At 33.6% G+C, this 18,858-nt stretch overlaps 1 protein-coding gene across 4 annotated transcripts in view; it reads right to left on the bottom strand.

Annotated features, from left to right (window-relative positions):
* The window catches only part of Rif1 (replication timing regulatory factor 1), a 62,404-nt gene that overhangs the window by 19,480 nt on the left and 24,066 nt on the right, over positions 1–18,858 (bottom strand). For 3 of the 4 annotated variants that reach the window (XM_005315807.5, XM_040294299.2, XM_078017402.1), the window contains 10 exons: positions 17,022–17,108; positions 16,361–16,431; positions 15,728–15,908; positions 14,024–14,131; positions 13,555–13,704; positions 7,698–7,797; positions 2,929–3,193; positions 2,030–2,072; positions 1,324–1,526; positions 383–482 (listed from right to left, as the gene is read on the bottom strand). In XM_005315807.5, the coding sequence (XP_005315864.2) occupies positions 383–482; positions 1,324–1,526; positions 2,030–2,072; positions 2,929–3,193; positions 7,698–7,797; positions 13,555–13,704; positions 14,024–14,131; positions 15,728–15,908; positions 16,361–16,431; positions 17,022–17,108 (1,308 nt within the window). The remainder of the gene's footprint in view (positions 1–382; positions 483–1,323; positions 1,527–2,029; positions 2,073–2,928; positions 3,194–7,697; positions 7,798–13,554; positions 13,705–14,023; positions 14,132–15,727; positions 15,909–16,360; positions 16,432–17,021; positions 17,109–18,858) is intronic. The other variant, XM_021734989.3, reaches the window with a different exon arrangement.

Below are 18,858 nucleotides of genomic sequence, written 5' to 3'. Positions count from 1 at the left end.
TAAAGATTTATTTTTTTCTGATAGAAGTAGTGATACAAAGAAATGAAATCTAGAAGAACAGTTCTTGCTTAGGTATAAAGACTTTAGTAAGTTCATTTCTACTTTTTCCAAAATAATTCCACTGATATGTTTTAACAGTTATGATGCTTGTAAAGACTACATATAAGGTACATGAGGTGAACATAATTTACGTGAGTATTTCGAGAAAACTTTTGCACTTAATTTAGACTAGTATTTCAGGCCACACAACTCTATATTTACATATGAAAAAAAAAATCATGTTAGGGAACTCTTGTCCAAGTTCTACTTATTATCACTTACGATAAACAAATCATTTAAACATCAAAAATTTTAAAACAAAATGACAAAAACAACAACTCACTACTTCTGAATATGGTCCACTGGATTCCTCCATGATTTCAACACTTTCCAAACCAGGCAAGAGAAGTAAAAGTGTCTGTTTGGCTTGTCTTAGTACTGGTCTTTAAAAAAGTACACAAATATATATACATTGAGTCAAGTGTACTGGTGCACAGTGGTGATGTTAACAAGCACTGTCAAATACATACACTTGTGTATGTGTGTACACATATACACTTTCTCTCTGATAGTATTAGGAACTGAACTCAGGGGTAGTCTACCACTGAGCCACAACCCTAGCCCATTTTGTTTTTATTTTGAGACAGAGAAGGGATTGGTAAGTTGCCTAGACTGGCCTTGAACTTGCATACCTCCTGACTTAGCCTACCTGTTAGCTGAAATAGCAGGTATGACCCACAACATCAGGCTAGAGTACATTAATTACAAGTACTTAAATTTTTAAACAGTAAATGAAAATTGGCTAAAAGCTTAAAAGATTGAAAATTTACTTATGAATGTGTCATATTATTTCATAATATTAAATGTCCATTAAAAATATGCAAATTTACTCATGTAAAAAAGTGGGAGAAATCTGTACTTTTCAAAAGAATCTCCAAATTTTCATCTCTAAACCTTTTGTCAAAATTTCCAAAATATTCATCATGTATAAATTCAAACAGAAGTAAAATATGACATTAAGCACTCAAGTAACTTTAAAAATCATCATTATCTTGCCCTCTTTTTTTAGGATAATTTAAATTCTTTTCATTGGTTCCTAAAATCAAATTTACTGTAAGACCCAACAAAAATGTTAAAGAATGTTTAGTAATTACCAAGCAATCCAAATAATAAGTATAAAATCTTATGCAATGATTCCCCATATTAAGATTATCTTAATACCAAAAACCCCATTCATATTATCATAACAAAATATATAAGGAATAAAAATGTGTTATTGCATACTTTAATTCCTCAGGGTAAGTCAACATCGTCACTTTAGCAAATGTGGCATTCCAGAACTGAGCACTTTGTTTTCGAATCTGTTTATTCTTGTGCAAAAATATTATACAGAGCAGTGGAGAAAGCTGTTCAAGAAGTTCACTGTCATAAATTCCAGTGTAGCTATACTGTAGACAAGTAGTAATTTCTCCTAAGAGCTTTTCTAACTAGGAAAAAGGAAAAAAATAAGAGCAAAAAGCATTCTAAATATTAACTTGCAAAACATGTTGCTATTTCAATTTTTTAAAATTTCAATAATTTTAAACAAGGCCCCTGGTCACTGTAAATCTATTTATATGCTGACAAAATATCTGGCAATTTTATCAATAAACCAACTTGATTTTGAGTGTATTTCCCATTGACAGGGGAAAACAATGTGTTTATATCAATTTAACAAGAATTAATAATTGTCAAAATATTCTTCACCTACAGAATTTTAGGCCAACTGAGCACATATATAAAGAGATGACATCACGAATTCTATGATTTTAAGCTAGCTTATTAACCCCATCTTTTAAAAAAGAAAATCTACTTATGAATGTGTCATATTATTTCATAATATTAAATGTCCATTAAAAATATGCAAAATTATATATAATGTAGACAAACATCTAAACTCTATTTTCTCATTATGAACATTTATGTTTTATGAACAATTTTTTATTGTTACCTTGTTGTTCAGACTACTGTACACTTTTGGAACTTCATCAAGCCTAGAATGGAAAAACACATAAGAGAGGACCATTTATATTTTAGAAATATGACACTATGTTATCTATCAGTTTAAACCTGAAAATGAGGTTACCATAGTGATAAAAACAAATATGTACATGTAATGACATAAAACACTGTTCCTTAGTCTTAACAAGGAAAACCTCATCTTTAAAAAGTAGACCTCAAAGTGTTTGTACTAGCTTCCTGTTTCTGTATATTTTTAAAACAAACTATTTTTAATACAGCAAAGACTCAAATAATTTGAAGAGGTAGTAAGTTCATGAATTTAATGTTTGGACTGTGCACTTCATAAAATCTGTTACCTATTTTTTTCCTCCATAAATTTATAAAAGACAAACTATTACCACCGAACAACACAAGCTTGCTACAAGATTATTAAGAAATTCTTTCAAAGTGTTTTTATAAGTATGTTATTGGGAAATTTTTCAGGTTCTTGAGCACTTCAATTCTACCTCAAAGTTCTATACTATTTGAGATATCTTTTTTTTTTTTTTAATATTTTTTTTTAAAGAGAGAGTGAGAGAGGAGAAAGAGAGAGGAGAGAGAGAATTTTTAATATTTATTTTTTAGTTCTCGGCGGACACAACATCTTTGTTGGTATGTGGTGCTGAGGATCGAACCCAGGCCGCACGCATGCCAGGCGAGCGCGCCACCGCTTGAGCCACATCCCCAGCCCCTTTGAGATATCTTTTTAACAAAATATTTTAATATATTACCCTGTGTAAATTGTAAAGATTACCATCCATAACAACAAAACTGGTAAAAAAAACAAAAGTTGCTACATATATTTTAACTGCACAAATTTAATTCAACAACTAAGCACAAAATACTTACTTTGAGTTTTCATAAAATAATGCCAGGGGTCTTGTTAAAGTTGCAAATATTTCTCGGATCATAGATGGCAGAGAAATATGTCCAAAAACATTGGAAAGCATGTTGGTGATCGAGGTGCCAATAGCAAGTAGAGTATCAGAATATACTTCTTTGAAGCTCAGAGTGTGGAAAGAATAGATCACTTTCACAATAAGTTTAAATAAAGAAGCCAATTTCCCTAGGGGCTCCTTCTTCTTTTTGGACCAATCTGAAGATCTCTGTGGTGCTAAGACATAATTACACTGATCAAAAACTTATGTACTTTGAAAACAGTGTCACACTGTCTGAATGTACAAATTTATTTCTCACATTTAAAAGCTAGATGCATCAAATACACGTGTATTTAAGTGACACTCCAAATAAACCCTAAAATCACACATTATTAATGGTCATATATCATAGTAGCTTTACCAATGAAAATTAGTGACAACAGAAAATGACATCAAATCTAGAATAAGAATACGTGAGTCTATTCTCCAGGAAATTCAAAAATACATTACAAATTTTTCTGTTTCTCAAAATTTTAACTATTTTTTTAAATCAACTATTTTTTTTCTTAGTTGTTGATGGACCTTTAATTACTTACTTATTTTATTTATATGTGGTGCTGAGAATCAAAGCTAGAGCCTCACACATGGCTAGGCAAGCATTCCACCACTGAGCCACAACCTCAGCCCCATCAACTAATTTTTAACAAAATACTAAATTATCCGGGTATATCTCAACAATCTGGGAGGCAGAGGCAGGAAGATGACAAATTCCAGGCTAGTCAACTTACTAGGATCTTGTCTCAAAATAAAAAATAACAAAGAACTAGTACCTACTTTTTAATTTAAAGAAAATTATGTCATAATAACATTGACTTTCCTTTGTACTCTTCTTATAGCACTTCTTTCCAGACATCAGTGACAAGAATCAACCCATGTCATTCTTGCCCTGAAAAATCATACCCATTCCAAAATGTCATCTGTTTCTCTCAATTCATTTTTATAAGCCAGGAGAGCTCAGATTTAATAGAAAGCTCTAATTCAGTGTTATTAATTAGTCTCATGTGGTAAAATGAAAAAAAGAAAAAGTGTTGCTAATAAAGGAAGTCAGCCTTCTGTACTAAAATCAGTTTCTTGGACGTGAATATACATATACACTCCTGAATGCTACCCAGAAATTCTTGGATAGGATGTTAAGGTTAAGGCTAAGGTAATATATCAGAGAACTGGTTATATACCAGTGACTATAAATATATTGAGATTAACAACAAGCAGGTTTTCTCCCAGTTAAAGAGTAGTTAAATACAAATACAGAAAGATGAAAAACGTGAAATGGTGGGATATTTAGATGGTAACAAGAAGTACATCAAAAGAAGCAGGGAGGTGGGTCCAGTGGTAGAAGCATGGTAATACCAGAGCCTCAGGGGGCTAAAGCAGGAGGGTCATAAGTTTCAGGCCAAGATGGGCAACTTTGTGAGACCTTCTAAAACTAGAAAATAAAAAGGGGCTGTAATGTACCTCAGTGGTAGATCACCAATGGGTTCAATCTCCATTACTGGAGAAAACAAAGCACAACAATAACAGCTAAGAGATTATACACCTTTATTTTTCAATTCTGTCCACTCAGGATCCAAGAACATCATCTTGTTAGCAATAAACAATCTTGGTTTCTAAAATGCTAATCTCAGCTAAAAGGAACCATGTTCACTTAAGAATAGCTGATTCAAGGCTGCAAGGAAAGTGCAAGATGAAGCTAAATATTTCATGCCCAAGTTCCCTAACAATAATGGGATATATCAAAAAGTTATAGAAGACAACTCAATGGTCATCCTTAATGAATAAACCTGGGATATCTTGGTCATTAAGATAAATAATAGTAACTAAAGTCCACTGAACAAACTGGAAACCCAGGAGTCCATACCAATAAAAATAAAATGTAGGATTATCAGAAGGTTTATCTTACATATCTCACCTACACTTGTACGATTCAATACATATAGAATGATTTATTATAGAGTAGAATGAAATAATTTAAAATAGGAATTAAGGCAAGAAGCATTAAGGGTTGATCAACTCATGAGTGAAAACTTCCTAAAGAATAGGATACTGCCTGGAGCAGTAGCATATGCCTGTAATTCCAGTCACTCAGGAGGCTAAGGCAGGAGGACTGCAAAATCAAGACCGCATCAGCAATTTAGCAAGACCCTATCTCAACATAAGAAATAAAAAAGGACTGGGGATGTAACTCAGAGATAAAATGCGCTGGATTCAATCCCTAGTAACAAATAAACAAACACCCCAGGATACTTATATAATCTCAAAGTGTCTGCCACAAAACATTTACTAGTAAGTATACAGTAATTAGCTTTACTGTGGAAATCTGTCACATTACCAACTTAACCAAAAAGTAAATGTTGTCTTCATCACTAATGGGACACATGAATTAAAAGACCCACAGCATTGTTGTTGTAATATTCCTATAAAAATAAATGAGAACTGAATCAAATCTTGAGGAAACATGACAAATTTAGATCAAGCTGCTTAAGTGCTCCGTTGTTTTGTTGTTGTTGTTGTTTGTTTGGGGGGTACCTTTTTGGTTTTGGGGAAGAGGGGGTTGAAACAAGGGGCACTTGACCACTGAGCCACATCCTCAGCCTTATTTTGTATTTTAGTTAGAGACAGGGTCTCACTGAGTTGCTTAGCACCTCACTTTTGCTGAGACTGACTTTGAACTCATGATCCTCCTGCCTCAGCCTCCTGAGCTGCTGGGATTATAAGAGTGTGCCACCATACCTGGCCCTTAAGTGCTCCATTTTAAGGGGCATGAAAGACAGGACAAGAAATGTTCCAAATTGGGCTGGAGTTGCCTAGCGTGTGTAAGGCACTGGGTTCAATTCTCAGTACTGCATATAAATAAATAAAATAAAGGTCCAGCCAAAAAAATAAAAGATGAATGAATTAAATTAAAATAAACAAATAAAAAGGTCCATCAACAACTAAAAAATATTTTTAAAAAAGTAATAAAATGTTCCAGTTTGTTCACTAATCTGACATACTTTCATAGAATGAATAAAATGTATATTGGCCAGGCACAGTGATGCATGCCTGTAATCCCAGTAGCTTGAGAGGCTGAAGCAGAAGAATCATGAATTCAAAGGCAGCCTCAGCAACACCCCATCTTTAAATAAAATATAAAAAGGGGGTGGGGATGTGGTTCAGTGGTTAAGTACCTCTGAGTTCAATACCTAGTCCAGAAGGAGGTGGATGGTTTATTGGGGGCAATGATAAGACAAATGAAATCAATTTATAATTGAGGAATCTGAGAAAAAGGATATGCAGTTTCTGTATGTAATTCTAGCAAAGTTTCTCTAAATTTAAAATAACTATAGGTCATCTAAAAAGTCCCCAAGAGATCCTGATGCACAGCCCTGGATGATAACTATATCCTTTATGCAAGTCTTTATTTCCTGTTTCTGCTCCTAGATTTCTGCTAGCAGATTTTGAAATCTTATTTTATAAATTTAAAAAGCAAAGGGATGATCTCTGGTTCTGTTCTAGACAGACATGGAATGATATAACCAGGAGAAATTTGTAATTGTGAATTTATAGATCATGGACACTTCCAATATTCAGATAAATCTAAATTTTCACAAGTATCAACATGGCTAAAATAATGTCAACATGGGGCTAATCATCTTGGTCCTACATAATTCCAATGACTTATGAAATGTTTTCTATATCATTACATTTTAGTAATGATACTAGAATCTTTTTAAGTTATGGTGTTCAAAAGTTTTATTTTTCTGACTTTGACATAATCAATTAGGTACTGCTCAGTACAAGAGATAGCTGAAATTTACTGCAAGCACATCTAAAACCTAATTTAGTTGAATTCAGGAAAGGATGTTGTGATATGTAACATGTTACTCAATCTTAATTTGGTAAAATCTGAAAAAAACCAAAACATTCTAAAAGCATTCTATGTTTTAGAAATATTTATATTAAATAATTAATGAAAATAATGACAGATCTTAAAACAGAAAAATATAATAAAGCTCAACATCAACTGACATTTCTATTAACAGCAGGTAATCATCTCCTATATGGTAAGAAAATATAAACCTAGATGGGTATATTTTCTTATAACATTAATTAAGCCAGAAATAATGGTGCATGCCTGCAATTACAGCAACCCAGGAGGTTGAAGCAGGAGGATTCCAAGTTTGAGGCCAGCCTCAGTAATTTAGTGAGACTCTGTCTCAAAATTTAAAAATTACAAAGGGCTGGGAATGAGCTCAGTGGCAAAGCATCTCAGGATTTAATCTCCAGTGCCAAAAAAAGGACAACCTGTTTTAATTCTAACTGTCCAATTTTAACAAAAATGGTAAAATACTGCATTAAACGTGTAGATTTTTAATGTCTTATAAAACCACAACCAATTTAATAATTCTAACTTTAATACCAATTAAATGATTATTTTAAAATAAAGATTTTAAAAATCAGAACATTTAATAAAATAAAAAATTGAGGGGCTGAGGTTGTGGCTGAGTGGTAGGGCACTGGGTTCGATCCTTAGCACCACATAAAAATAAAGTCACTGTGTCCATCTATAACTAAAAATATACATATATTTAAAATAAATAAATAAATGAATAATGATAAAGTAAAGGGTAAAATCCTAATAGAGAAGTATTTGGTAGTTGATGAAATATTGCAACAAATAAACGTAATGAAGATACTTACATTTAACGTTGGGCTGATATTTAATATTATATGGTGAAAAATCGATGCAATCAACCATTACAGTAATAATATGAACAATCCTGTCCAAGTACAACAAATTCTAGGGAAGAAAAGTATCATGATTAGAAACTTCCAGCTACTAGCTATCCAACAATAATAAGCAGCGGCAGTAGCAAAGCATGACTTTCTCCCATATATACCATAATAATACACATTCCATAATTTTTTCCATATAAGGTAAAAGTATATGGTTATAAACATTTTCCGGTTACTGTTGTGTACCAAATACTATTATCAAGATTCAGGGAAAAAAAATCATCCATCTTTAAGATGCCCATTCAATACCTCATATGTTCAGAGTGGAAGCGCAAAGCTTAAAATGAGATTCTTGGGGGCCAGTGCTGAGGAAAGAACCCAAGACATCAGATACTAGGAAAGCGCTACACCACTGAGCTACATTCCTAGCCCCAGTAATTGCATTCTTTATCAAATTCTTCTTAAAAATTAAAAAAGTAATGATGTATTCATAAATCCCAATGGAAACAACAATCAAAGTTTTTAGATTTTTTTTGAAAAATGTTTTTAAGTTCCACCAATATTCTTTCTTTCTCTCCCAATCCAACTGAAATAAAAAAAGGTCGACAGACTCAAAAGATTACCAATTTATGGAGGTGAGGAGCAGCAGCAAACTAAAAGTAGAACAAAGAAAACCCATGGCTGATAAGCCAAAGAGAACACTTCAAAAATAACAACTTTCCAAATGGAACCTCAGAGTAACAGAAGTCACAGTGATATTTACAAAATAGTTAAATGGTTGATTAAAAGTTAAGTTTGCTGTACTTAGCTGGGTGGAGTAGCGCACGCATGTAATTCCATAGGTTCAGAAGGCTAAGGCAGGAGGATTTCAAGTTCAAAGTCAGCCTCAGCAAAAGCAAGGCTCTAAGCAACTCAGTGAGACCCTATCTCTAAATAAAATATTTAAAAAAGGGCTGAGGATGCAGCTCAGTGGTCGAGGGCTCTGGAGTTCAATCCTTGGTACCAAAAACAAACAAAACAAAAAATTGTACTGCATTTAGAGTTGTATAAAACAACTGGCCAGTGTTTCTTCTCTCCTTATCCTCCATTACCTTCCATTTATTCACTTAACTAGATTAACTGCCATATCTGCCCTAAAGACAGCCTCTGCCATAAAATGTAAGTACCAGAGGAAGAAAATAATGCCTGTGTTATATATGAAAATCGTACAGAAAGGTCAGTTCAAATGGGAGGCTACATACTAGAAGAAAAGATGCAAAGATGTTAAATTTAGGAGCTTCCTCCTTGCTCACAATTATAAAGCAGAAGATGACTATAACCACAATTTTACCATTAAAGCTAGAAAAACACTTCTCTCTTGTATTAGAAAATATATTCCTACTATCAACACCAAGCACCATGATAAAAATGTGCTAAATACAAACTGAACTTTAATCCACCAGGAATCAATGCAAGAAGCACAATATTCTCATGTTAAGAGGGAAATTATATTCATTTAAAACATTAAATGTAAATCAAAACACTTCAATACTCCTCTAAACATTTATATGGCAAAGGAATGGGAACAACTGGAAATATCAAGCTCCCAGAAGCAGTAACCAAAGCAAAAGAAAACAAAACACCCAAAACTATGTGGAAAAAGAAAAGAACATGGAAGACAAAGTCAAAAGGTCTAAAAACAGTCTAAAGTATATGGGGGCGGGGGGAAGCAGGGGCAGATACTACTCAAATAGAAAAACTGAAGGGCACCAGTAAAGCAAGGCATTATTTTCCTGACCTAAAGGCACATTTCTTTATATTGAAAAGGTTCACTAAATATTTAAAAACAGACAAGTAAAATTCCCAAACTTCAAAGACAACAGAACGATGCTAAACGTTACAGAGAACCCAAAAAATTACCTAATAAAAAGGTTAGTAGTAGACTATACATTTGTAATAATACAAGTTTACAATTCTGCAAGAACTTTACTTCACAACTATTTTCTAAGGATGGAATAATTAACATTGTTAAAATATCTATAGTACCCAAAGTGGTCTTCAGATTCAATGTAATCTACCTTAATATCCAATGGCATTATGTTTTCCTTTTGTGTGTTATTACTGAAAATTAAACTTAGGGGTGCTGTATCCCCAGCCCTTTCAATTTTTTATTTGGAAACCAAATCATACTAAGTTACTTAGGATTTTGGCAAGTTGCTGAGGGTAGCCTGAATCTTGCAATACTCCTTTGTCAGCCTCCCTAGTAGCTGTGATTACAGATGTGCACCTCTGGGCCTGAACCAATGGTATTTGGTTAAAACATTCAAAAGAACCTGAAGGGCCAAAGTAACCAATCTTGAAGAAAAATGCCACAAACAAGAAGCATCACACTTCCTGACTGAAAATGTATTGCTACAAAACTATGTAATCAAAAACAGTTTCGTATTAGCAATCAAACAGATATATAGACCAATGGAACAAAAAGACCAATAATAAATTCTCACATGGGTGGTCCTACAACAAGAGCGCTGACAATACACAAAGGGGAAAAGATGGTCTCTTCAATAAATTATGCAAGGAAAAACAAAAAAACACAGGAAGAATAAAATTGGATCCTTATCTCACACCATGTTCACTCAAAATGGAATAACTTACATACTAATACCTAACACATTAATACTAATAAAACAAAATGGGAAAGACTTCTTCACATTGGTCTTGCTAATGATTTCCTGCATAACATCAAAAGCACAGGTAAGAAAAGCAAACACAGACCAACAGGATTACCCCAAACTAAAAAGATTCTGCACAGCAAAAGAAGCAACAGCATGAAGGGACAATTTAAGGAAAAATGTTTTTGCAAACCATGTATCTGATAAGTGGTTGAATACCTAAATTACATAAGGAGCTCCAATAACCCAATATTAAGAAAACAAATAACCAAACTTTAAAATGAGCAGAAAACCTAGGAAAACATTCCTCAAGCTGTATGTGGTGATGCACACCTGTAATCCCAGTGATACCAAACCAACAAAAAAAAACCACTACATTTTTCAAAAGTAGTCACAGCCCAGCAAGGTGGTGATTACCTATAATTTCAGCAACTCAGGAGGCTGAGGCAAGAATATTTCAAGTTTGAGGTCCATCTGGGCAAATTTTTGAGACTATATAAAAATAAGAACTAAAAAAGAGTTGGGGTATGAGCTCAGCAGTAGAGCACCTGCCTACGTCAGCAAGGACCTGAGTTCAATACCCAATATGGGGGTGGGAGACAAAAGATAAATACAAACAACCAGCAGTTAAATATGTAAAGGCAATCAACATCAGTATCAGGGAATGCAAATCAAAGCCATGACATCACCTTATATTTGTTAGGGTAGGTATTTTTAAAAAGAAAAAAAAAATTCAAATCTCTATTAAAAAAAATCAAATCTCTAGTTTGAGTAGGAAGAGGAGGAACACTGTACACTGTGGGAATATAAAATGGTCCACTTACTAGAGACAATAGTATAAAGAGTGTTCAAAAAATTAAACTACTAACCTATAATTAATTTGTAAGCCTGTGGCAGGACAACAGCTTGAGCCCAGGAGTTCCGTGCCAACCAGGGCAGTTTATGAGCCCTTCTCTAGATGTGAGGTAACTTTTGGAGGTAATGAATATTTATGACGCCGTGATGATGGTTGTTATTATGTATCAACAACTTTTTACATTTTCTTATCCAGTATCAGGGATTGAATATAGCATGTGGGATTACTTGCATGTGCCAGGACACTCAGTTGTACAACTTTTCATATGTAAAACATATCTCAATAAAGTGATATAATACAACTGTGATATATATATTTTTTTATCCCTAATTTTGCTAACCAACCAATTATTTACACAAAGACAGGAAGATAGTGGTCATGTATCTAAAAGTAGTTGACAATTATTCTGTTCCCTCAGAAATAAAATATAAAGTAAAACAAGGAGAAAAAAATGGAACACAAAAACAAAGCTAAGCAGCAAAACCAAGAAAACATTAAACAGGTTATGTCAGTAGCATCTTTAATTTGGGACGGGGAGAGATTTCTCAGGTCTTATGGAATCCTTCAGAATAATGTAGGTACTCTAACTAAAAATTTAAAAATTTCAACAAAACCTGAAATGTGGCAAGCCCCATAAGAATGTGTGGGATGAAATCCTACCAGGTTTTTATCTCCTGGGATAAACGTTATGGACTTCAAATGTGACAGAAAAAAAAATTAAAAGTAGTATCTCAAATAAGAAATTACTGGCAATAGTAATACATTTAATTTTGAAGATGAGAAAAGAGTGAAAGGGGACTTTTATATAGTCAGTTGTTTGGCTAAGGATGGTGGCCTATTAGTGATTCATAAAGTTGAAATAATAAGATCCCAACTTCAAGCTTGGCCTCAACCACTTAGGGAGACCTTCAGCAACTTAGTGAGACACTTTCTTAAAAATAAAAGGATATACTCAACGGTAAAGTCCCCTGGTTCAATTCCCAGTACCCTCTCCCCTGCACACACACACAGACACAAAAGTCAGTCCTTTGTATCCATGGGTTTTGCACATACAGTTTCAACCAACAACATATCAAAGACACACTCATACCTTGCTTGATGGTTATAGGTAAATGACAGATCACTTAATTTGACAAAAATCCTATAAGATTACCAAAAGCTGAAAAATTCCTATCACCTCCTATTGACAATGCAGCAGTCAATAGTGTAACCCATTACATCCTCATGGTGATGTTGGTATAAAGAAACATACTGTGCTACCAGTAACACAAAAGTATAGCATATATATAGAGAGGACATAATACTTGATAACCATGTTTGCTAGCAGCTTATGTATTTGCTACACTACACATTTTATCATTAGAGTCTACTTCTATTTTCTACATGATTTGGCTTTAAGTTTGCTCTATTGATTTTCACATGATGAAACTGCCCTAAGGACACATTTCATAGAAGGTATCCCCTCATTAAATTAAGTACAACTATACTTCAGGTGGACAGGGAGTAAAAACTCAGTCTGTTTAAGACATTTTTCCTTGTTTTTATTCCCTAATACAGTATGACAACTATTTATATAGCATTAGGTATCATAAGTATTCTAGATGATTGTAAGAACATGGAAAAATGTGTATACATTATATGCAAATATTATTAAGTCACATTATATAAGGAACTTGAAGATCTGTAAGTTTTCGAATTATAAGCTGATCCTAAAACCAATCAATCTCAAAGACTAAGCAAAGACTACTTTGAACATTAAAAACTGCTGGACTTGGCTGCATATGCCTGTAATCCCAGTGACTCAGGAACCCAAGACAGGAGAAATCAAAGTTTGAGGCCAGCCTGGGCAACTTAACAAAACCCTCAACAGCTTAGCAAGATCCTGTCTTAAAATATTAAATGGACTGGGAATGTAGTGGTAAAGTGCCCATGGGTTCAACCATGAGCACACCCTTGCCCCCATCAAAAACAAACAAAAAACTAAAAACTTCCAGATTGACGTCATCTAACAGATATGAGAAAGTACACAGAACAGCCTACGCCTTGTATTGTTATTCTGAAATGCCACATGGAGGTACATAGTAAAATAGTAAAAGAGCTCTTAATGATCCTGGTACATGGACCCAAGAGGACCCTCCTTCCAAATAAAAAAACTGTTTCACAAAGCTGTACTTGTTTTCTGTATTAATTTGGTCTCTTATAAAACAGAAACATTAGTAAATGACAGTTCAAAAGTGTTACCTCCATTTACTTGAAAAGAATTTCCTTAAATACAAACAACTAAAATAACAGGCCAGTACCAAAACAAACTCACTGAAAGAGATTCATCTTCCAAACTGGACATTATCTTGGAAGAAAGTTCTTCACAGCACAAATTCTCTTCTGCTGTTGCCACCAATGCAGCACAGCGAGCAAATGCTCTATATAATTCTGACCAACTTCTAAGTAAAGTCTTCATGGTAGCCTAATAATAAAGAAATTTTATTAATATATACCTCTTTATCCAACAGCAAATAGAATCAATATATCTTTTAAGGTGTCATAGAAGAGTCTAGCATAGGTAATAACTTTTCCCCAATTCCCAAAAAGTTCTAACCATAGTATCAGCAATCAAAGACAAAAAAAACTTCTCTCTTCACCATTTTCCTTTCCCCTAAGCTAATAAAGTTGTATGAATCCTATCTTAGGCAAAATTACTGTTGAGGTTCATTATAAACGTTGAAAAGGCAATATTTTTTAGAAAAGCACAAATTCCTTACACATAAAAATATGACATGTCTTACCAGAGGAAATTTCTGTATTGAAAAAATATGGTTGATTGGCAAAGTAAGTGCACCATAGATGGCACTAAAATTATGTTCTAATGCATCACCTTGATTCACTTCATTGGTCTGAAAAAAGAAAAATGAAAAAGTTATCCTCATCTACCTAGTAACATTAAGTATTTCCAACAGGTATAAAACTGTGTCCCGTGCTAATAGCATTAAGGATTTTTTAAACTCCTTTCCCTTGGTAGCTATGAATATGACTTATCTGTCCATAAGATCTTTGCAGATATAATCAAGTTAAGACAAAGTCACGATGCATTAGAGTGATCCTGAATCCAATGAATGGTATCCTTATGAGAGGAAGAAATCTGGACACATTGATAACATGAGGGTGAATACCATGTGAAAAATCAAGGAAAAGACTGAAGCCATGTGGTAACAAATGAAAGAAGGTCAAAGACTACCAGCTATCAGAAGCTAAGAAAAATTGATCAGATTCTCCCTCAGAGCTCTAGAAAGAACCATATAACATTTTGAATTTTGGCTTTTACGACTATGAGAGTGGTAGAGTGCTAGGTGGGTCGTCTGCCCCATCTCTAGCACAAAAATAAATAAATGATCTGTGGGAAATGAAAGCACAGAGTTTAGATCCTAAAAAGAAACCCAGAAACAACTCCCTAAATCTGTTACTATACATATACAGCATTCAAGCAAGGACCTCTGCTATCCTTCAAACAGTAGGAAGCTATTTAGAAATATAAGCTATTATTATTCAGTAAGAATATGTTTAATAGTTTGCTAGTCTGAGTAAACTAGTATAATGTAAAAAATTACGTGGTATCATTTTGTGCTTAGCAATATTAGTCCAGAGAATCTGTCCATGAAAGTGAACTCATGCTCCCTGTTCTGTCAATATCAACACCTTTTTAGTATTTAATTATAAGAAATAGTGATCAACTCTAACTTAAGAGAATATATTTGGGGCTGGGGATGTGGCTCAAGCGGTAGCGCGCTTGCCTGGCATGCGTGCAGCCCGGGTTCGATCCTCAGCACCACATACCAACAAAGATGTTGTGTCTGCCGAAAACTAAAATAAATAAATAAATATTAAAAATTCTCTCTCTCTCTCTCTTTAAAAAAGAGAGAATATTAAATGGCTTTGAAGTAATATGGCTTCACCAGAATTTATAACATTCAAGACGATCATTATTACTACCTATTGGTGTAACTACTCAAAGGACCCAAAATATTTAAGAATCTGTATGTATTATATATATTTCTCCAATCATTATTGGAGAAAACAAAGCTCTTAGACCCCTATTAAGTAAGGTTAGCTTTCTTTGGTAAATAAGGCAGAAAAAAAAAAAAAAACCCACAATGAAATCAATCTAGTAGACAGAAAATTCACCAACAGCACACTCACACAAAATATTTAATATCTTCTATTCAAATTCAAAGTTCTAGCTGGGTGTGGTGGCCCATACCTGTAAACCCAACTAAGCAAGAGAACTGCAAACTCACGGCCAGCCTGGGCAACAACTCCAAAAGGCCATGGATGTACCCTGGTGGGAGAATGCTGCCCTGGCAATGACGAGACCCCAGATTCAATCCCAAGAACCTCCCTTCAACACACACTCACAGTCAAGCTTCTATTCATATCATAAAAAGAAAACAGTCTCTTAAATTTGAGTGGAAATATATAGCAAATTTACATCATACCTGATTAATCATTTCAGTTAATGGCGTGACTATAATACTCCACATTCTCCAGAGATGCTCCTTGTTTTCCAATTCCTTTGCATTTTGATTAATAACATTTAATACTGACTCACTAAAAGCTAATGGTGAAGTTGGACCAGAAAGCACATAACCTACAAGTGTTTCAAGATTGAGAAAAAACCTGAAGTAAAAAAAAGAATGTATTATTGAATACTTTTGCTGAAATACATTAACTGCACATAAACAAATTCTAAAAATAATTACAAAGAAAATAAAAAATAAATTTGAAGTCTTATTTATGAAAATTATTTAATAAAAGAATCTTATTCATCATATAATCTTTCCATAAGAAACCTCATAAAGTTTCCACCACTCTACCACTGAGCTCCATCCCCACCCTGTCTGTTTTTTATTTTGAGACATGGTCTCACTAAGTTGCCCAGTCTGGCCTCCAACTTGCAAACATCCTGACTAACTGGGATTACAGATGTGCATCATCATATCCAACTTCATATTGCTTATTTATATTTTTGCAAAGCTGGGAACTACGCCAAGAACCTTTTGCATTCTATATCATCATTCCACCACTAAGCTCTTTCCTCAGCCTACAGGTTATTTAAGGTACAAACTTACCTTTCATCTGCTACATATTCCAGGAGATTATTGTTGAAAATTAACTGAATTAAGAACAAAGCTGGAGTTCCCTGAAAAAAAGGAGAAAATGAAGTTAATCTTAATCAATTACAAAACATAGTATACTTGTTTGCTATAACCAGTTAAGAAATGATGATTGTCTTAGAATAAAAAAGTTAAATTTTATTTAGGTATCACAACAAATAAAACCCAGTATCTTTCTGTTCTAAATGAGAGCTATACCTTCTACAAGAGAAATAATGAACTGGTGAGATTCCAGACATTTAAAAAGCTAGAACTTACTAAATCCCCATCTACACTATGTAGGTAATGTCATGTCACAATATTAAGCCAATGTTCCTAAACATAGAAAATTTATAACAATATTGAGCTCTATTATGTATAAATGAATAGAAATCTTTCCTTCTGGGGTCAATTATTAAAGCCAGGAAAGTATTTTCACCTATTGATATATAAGCTATTTAATTCCTTAATGATTACCACTTGTTTGTTTTTAAGTCAGTCAGCATATTTCAAATCCAATACTCTCAGAATCTTAAAACCTAAGTATCACCTTTATATAAGAAAATATGGAAATATCATGGATTTTTTTTCTTTTTTTGGCCAATCTTTATCATAGCATTACATTTAAGATACTTGCATTAAGAATATCCATATTAGCAACCTGATATGCTGGTGAACCTAATACTTTCTGAGGAAGTCCTTGAATTGTAATTTCCATGAGGACCTAAGAAAGAGAAAAGATCACAGTAGTCAGCCATTAAAAACATCACCTTATGGGCTGGGGGTGTTAACTCAATGGTAGAGTGTTTGCCTGGTACATTTAAGGCTTTAGAATTAATCTCCAGTAATGCTTAAAAAAAAAAAAAAGAAGTCTATTTACTTAGTAAAATACTATTCTTTTAACTGTACTTTTAATAATTCATTACAAGATATGTTCTTTCAATAATGTTGATTAATATATATTTCCATTAAGCTAAAAATTTATGAAAAGTGCAAAGTAAGTACTTTACAGATAATGCGTTCAATTTGGAGTATATTTTCATAGATCTTCTAAATGTCTGCATGTGTAGGTACACAGAAAGAAATAAACTCCTACACATATTTTGCTTTCTTTGTGGTGCTGGGAAATAAACCCAGGTTGAACTACTAAGCTAAACCCCAACTTCATATGAACACTACTATAAACCAATGAGGATATTTAATGATGTTTAACCATTTCACAATGTGAAATGTGTAAATCATTAATGTATTTCATTAATATATACTGATGCTGCTAAATGAATCAATGTCTATAATTTGTTTATTCATCCACTTTTCTAAAAATGAATGCTGAAGCTCTTATTTTGTACTGATAAAAGAAAATTTTGAAATGCATTTCATATTCAATGCCAAAAGCATACATTTCATAGGACTGTTAATTAGAAACTGGGTTTAAAATTGCTAACTCAAATATGAATAAACCCACCAAATTGCTCTCTTAAAAATCTTCCTACACTGCTATTAACATAGACGACATAACTTAAGTGTCACAGTAACATAACAAATAATTACAACAGAATTTTACATATTCTTCTTTGAAACACATTAAAAGCATTTATTCTGAGCCTTGACCCCTAGTGCTTTCCATGTATTAACTAATTTAATTACCTATCAACACTACACAGCCTCTCTATAAATCAATCAGTGGGACCAAAAGGGTAGATAAACTATGCAAATTTACTCTAAAACACAGTTGGGGGGTTGGGAGTATAGTTCACTTGTAGAGCTTCTGCCTAGCATATGCAAAGTCCTGGGTTCATTCCCTGGTACCACCATAATAAAATAAATAAAAAACAGTTGGTCGGAGGTTCAACCAAATCTGCTCTACAGTCCTTGCTATAAACCACAAGCTGTACTGCCATGGTATATTTACTTGTCACTGTATATAAAGAAAACATAACGAATTTAAACTAAGGTATCATTTTTTGGGTGGCTTACTATTATAAAATTTATATACAAGACAAACAGTCCCATATGCCTATAATACCAGCTCAGGAGGCTAAGGCAAGTTTGAGAAGAGTAAATTTGAAGGCAGTGTTTCTCAAAATAAGACCTGGATGTACTTGATGACAAGCATGCCCTGGGTTCAATTCCCAGTCTGTGATTAAAAACTTAACAAAAAATCCAGCAACTACATACTATTTACTTTCTCCTTTCCTTCACTACCGTATGTTTTTAAAATGTATTTAAGAGCTGGGGGTATGTCAGTGATAGAGTGCTTTCCTAGTTTAACAGGCTCTGGGCACAATCCCCAGAACTGTACCAAAAAAACCAAAAATGTATTTAATACCAATGTCGTTATCAGGGTTAAAGAGTTAACAGAAGGCTGAAGTAGGAGGATCAAAAGTTCTAAAACTGAGATGCTGTCTCAAATAAGCTAGGGATATAGCTCATTGGTAGACTGTTTCTGTCTGCTATTCTTGAACCCTGGGTTA

Source organism: Ictidomys tridecemlineatus, chromosome 7 (assembly GCF_052094955.1).
Source record: "Ictidomys tridecemlineatus isolate mIctTri1 chromosome 7, mIctTri1.hap1, whole genome shotgun sequence".
In the NCBI taxonomy this organism is placed as follows: domain Eukaryota; kingdom Metazoa; phylum Chordata; class Mammalia; order Rodentia; family Sciuridae; genus Ictidomys; species Ictidomys tridecemlineatus.
Note: the sequence above shows the minus strand (reverse complement) of the source record. Positions and strands in the feature narration are given on the sequence as shown.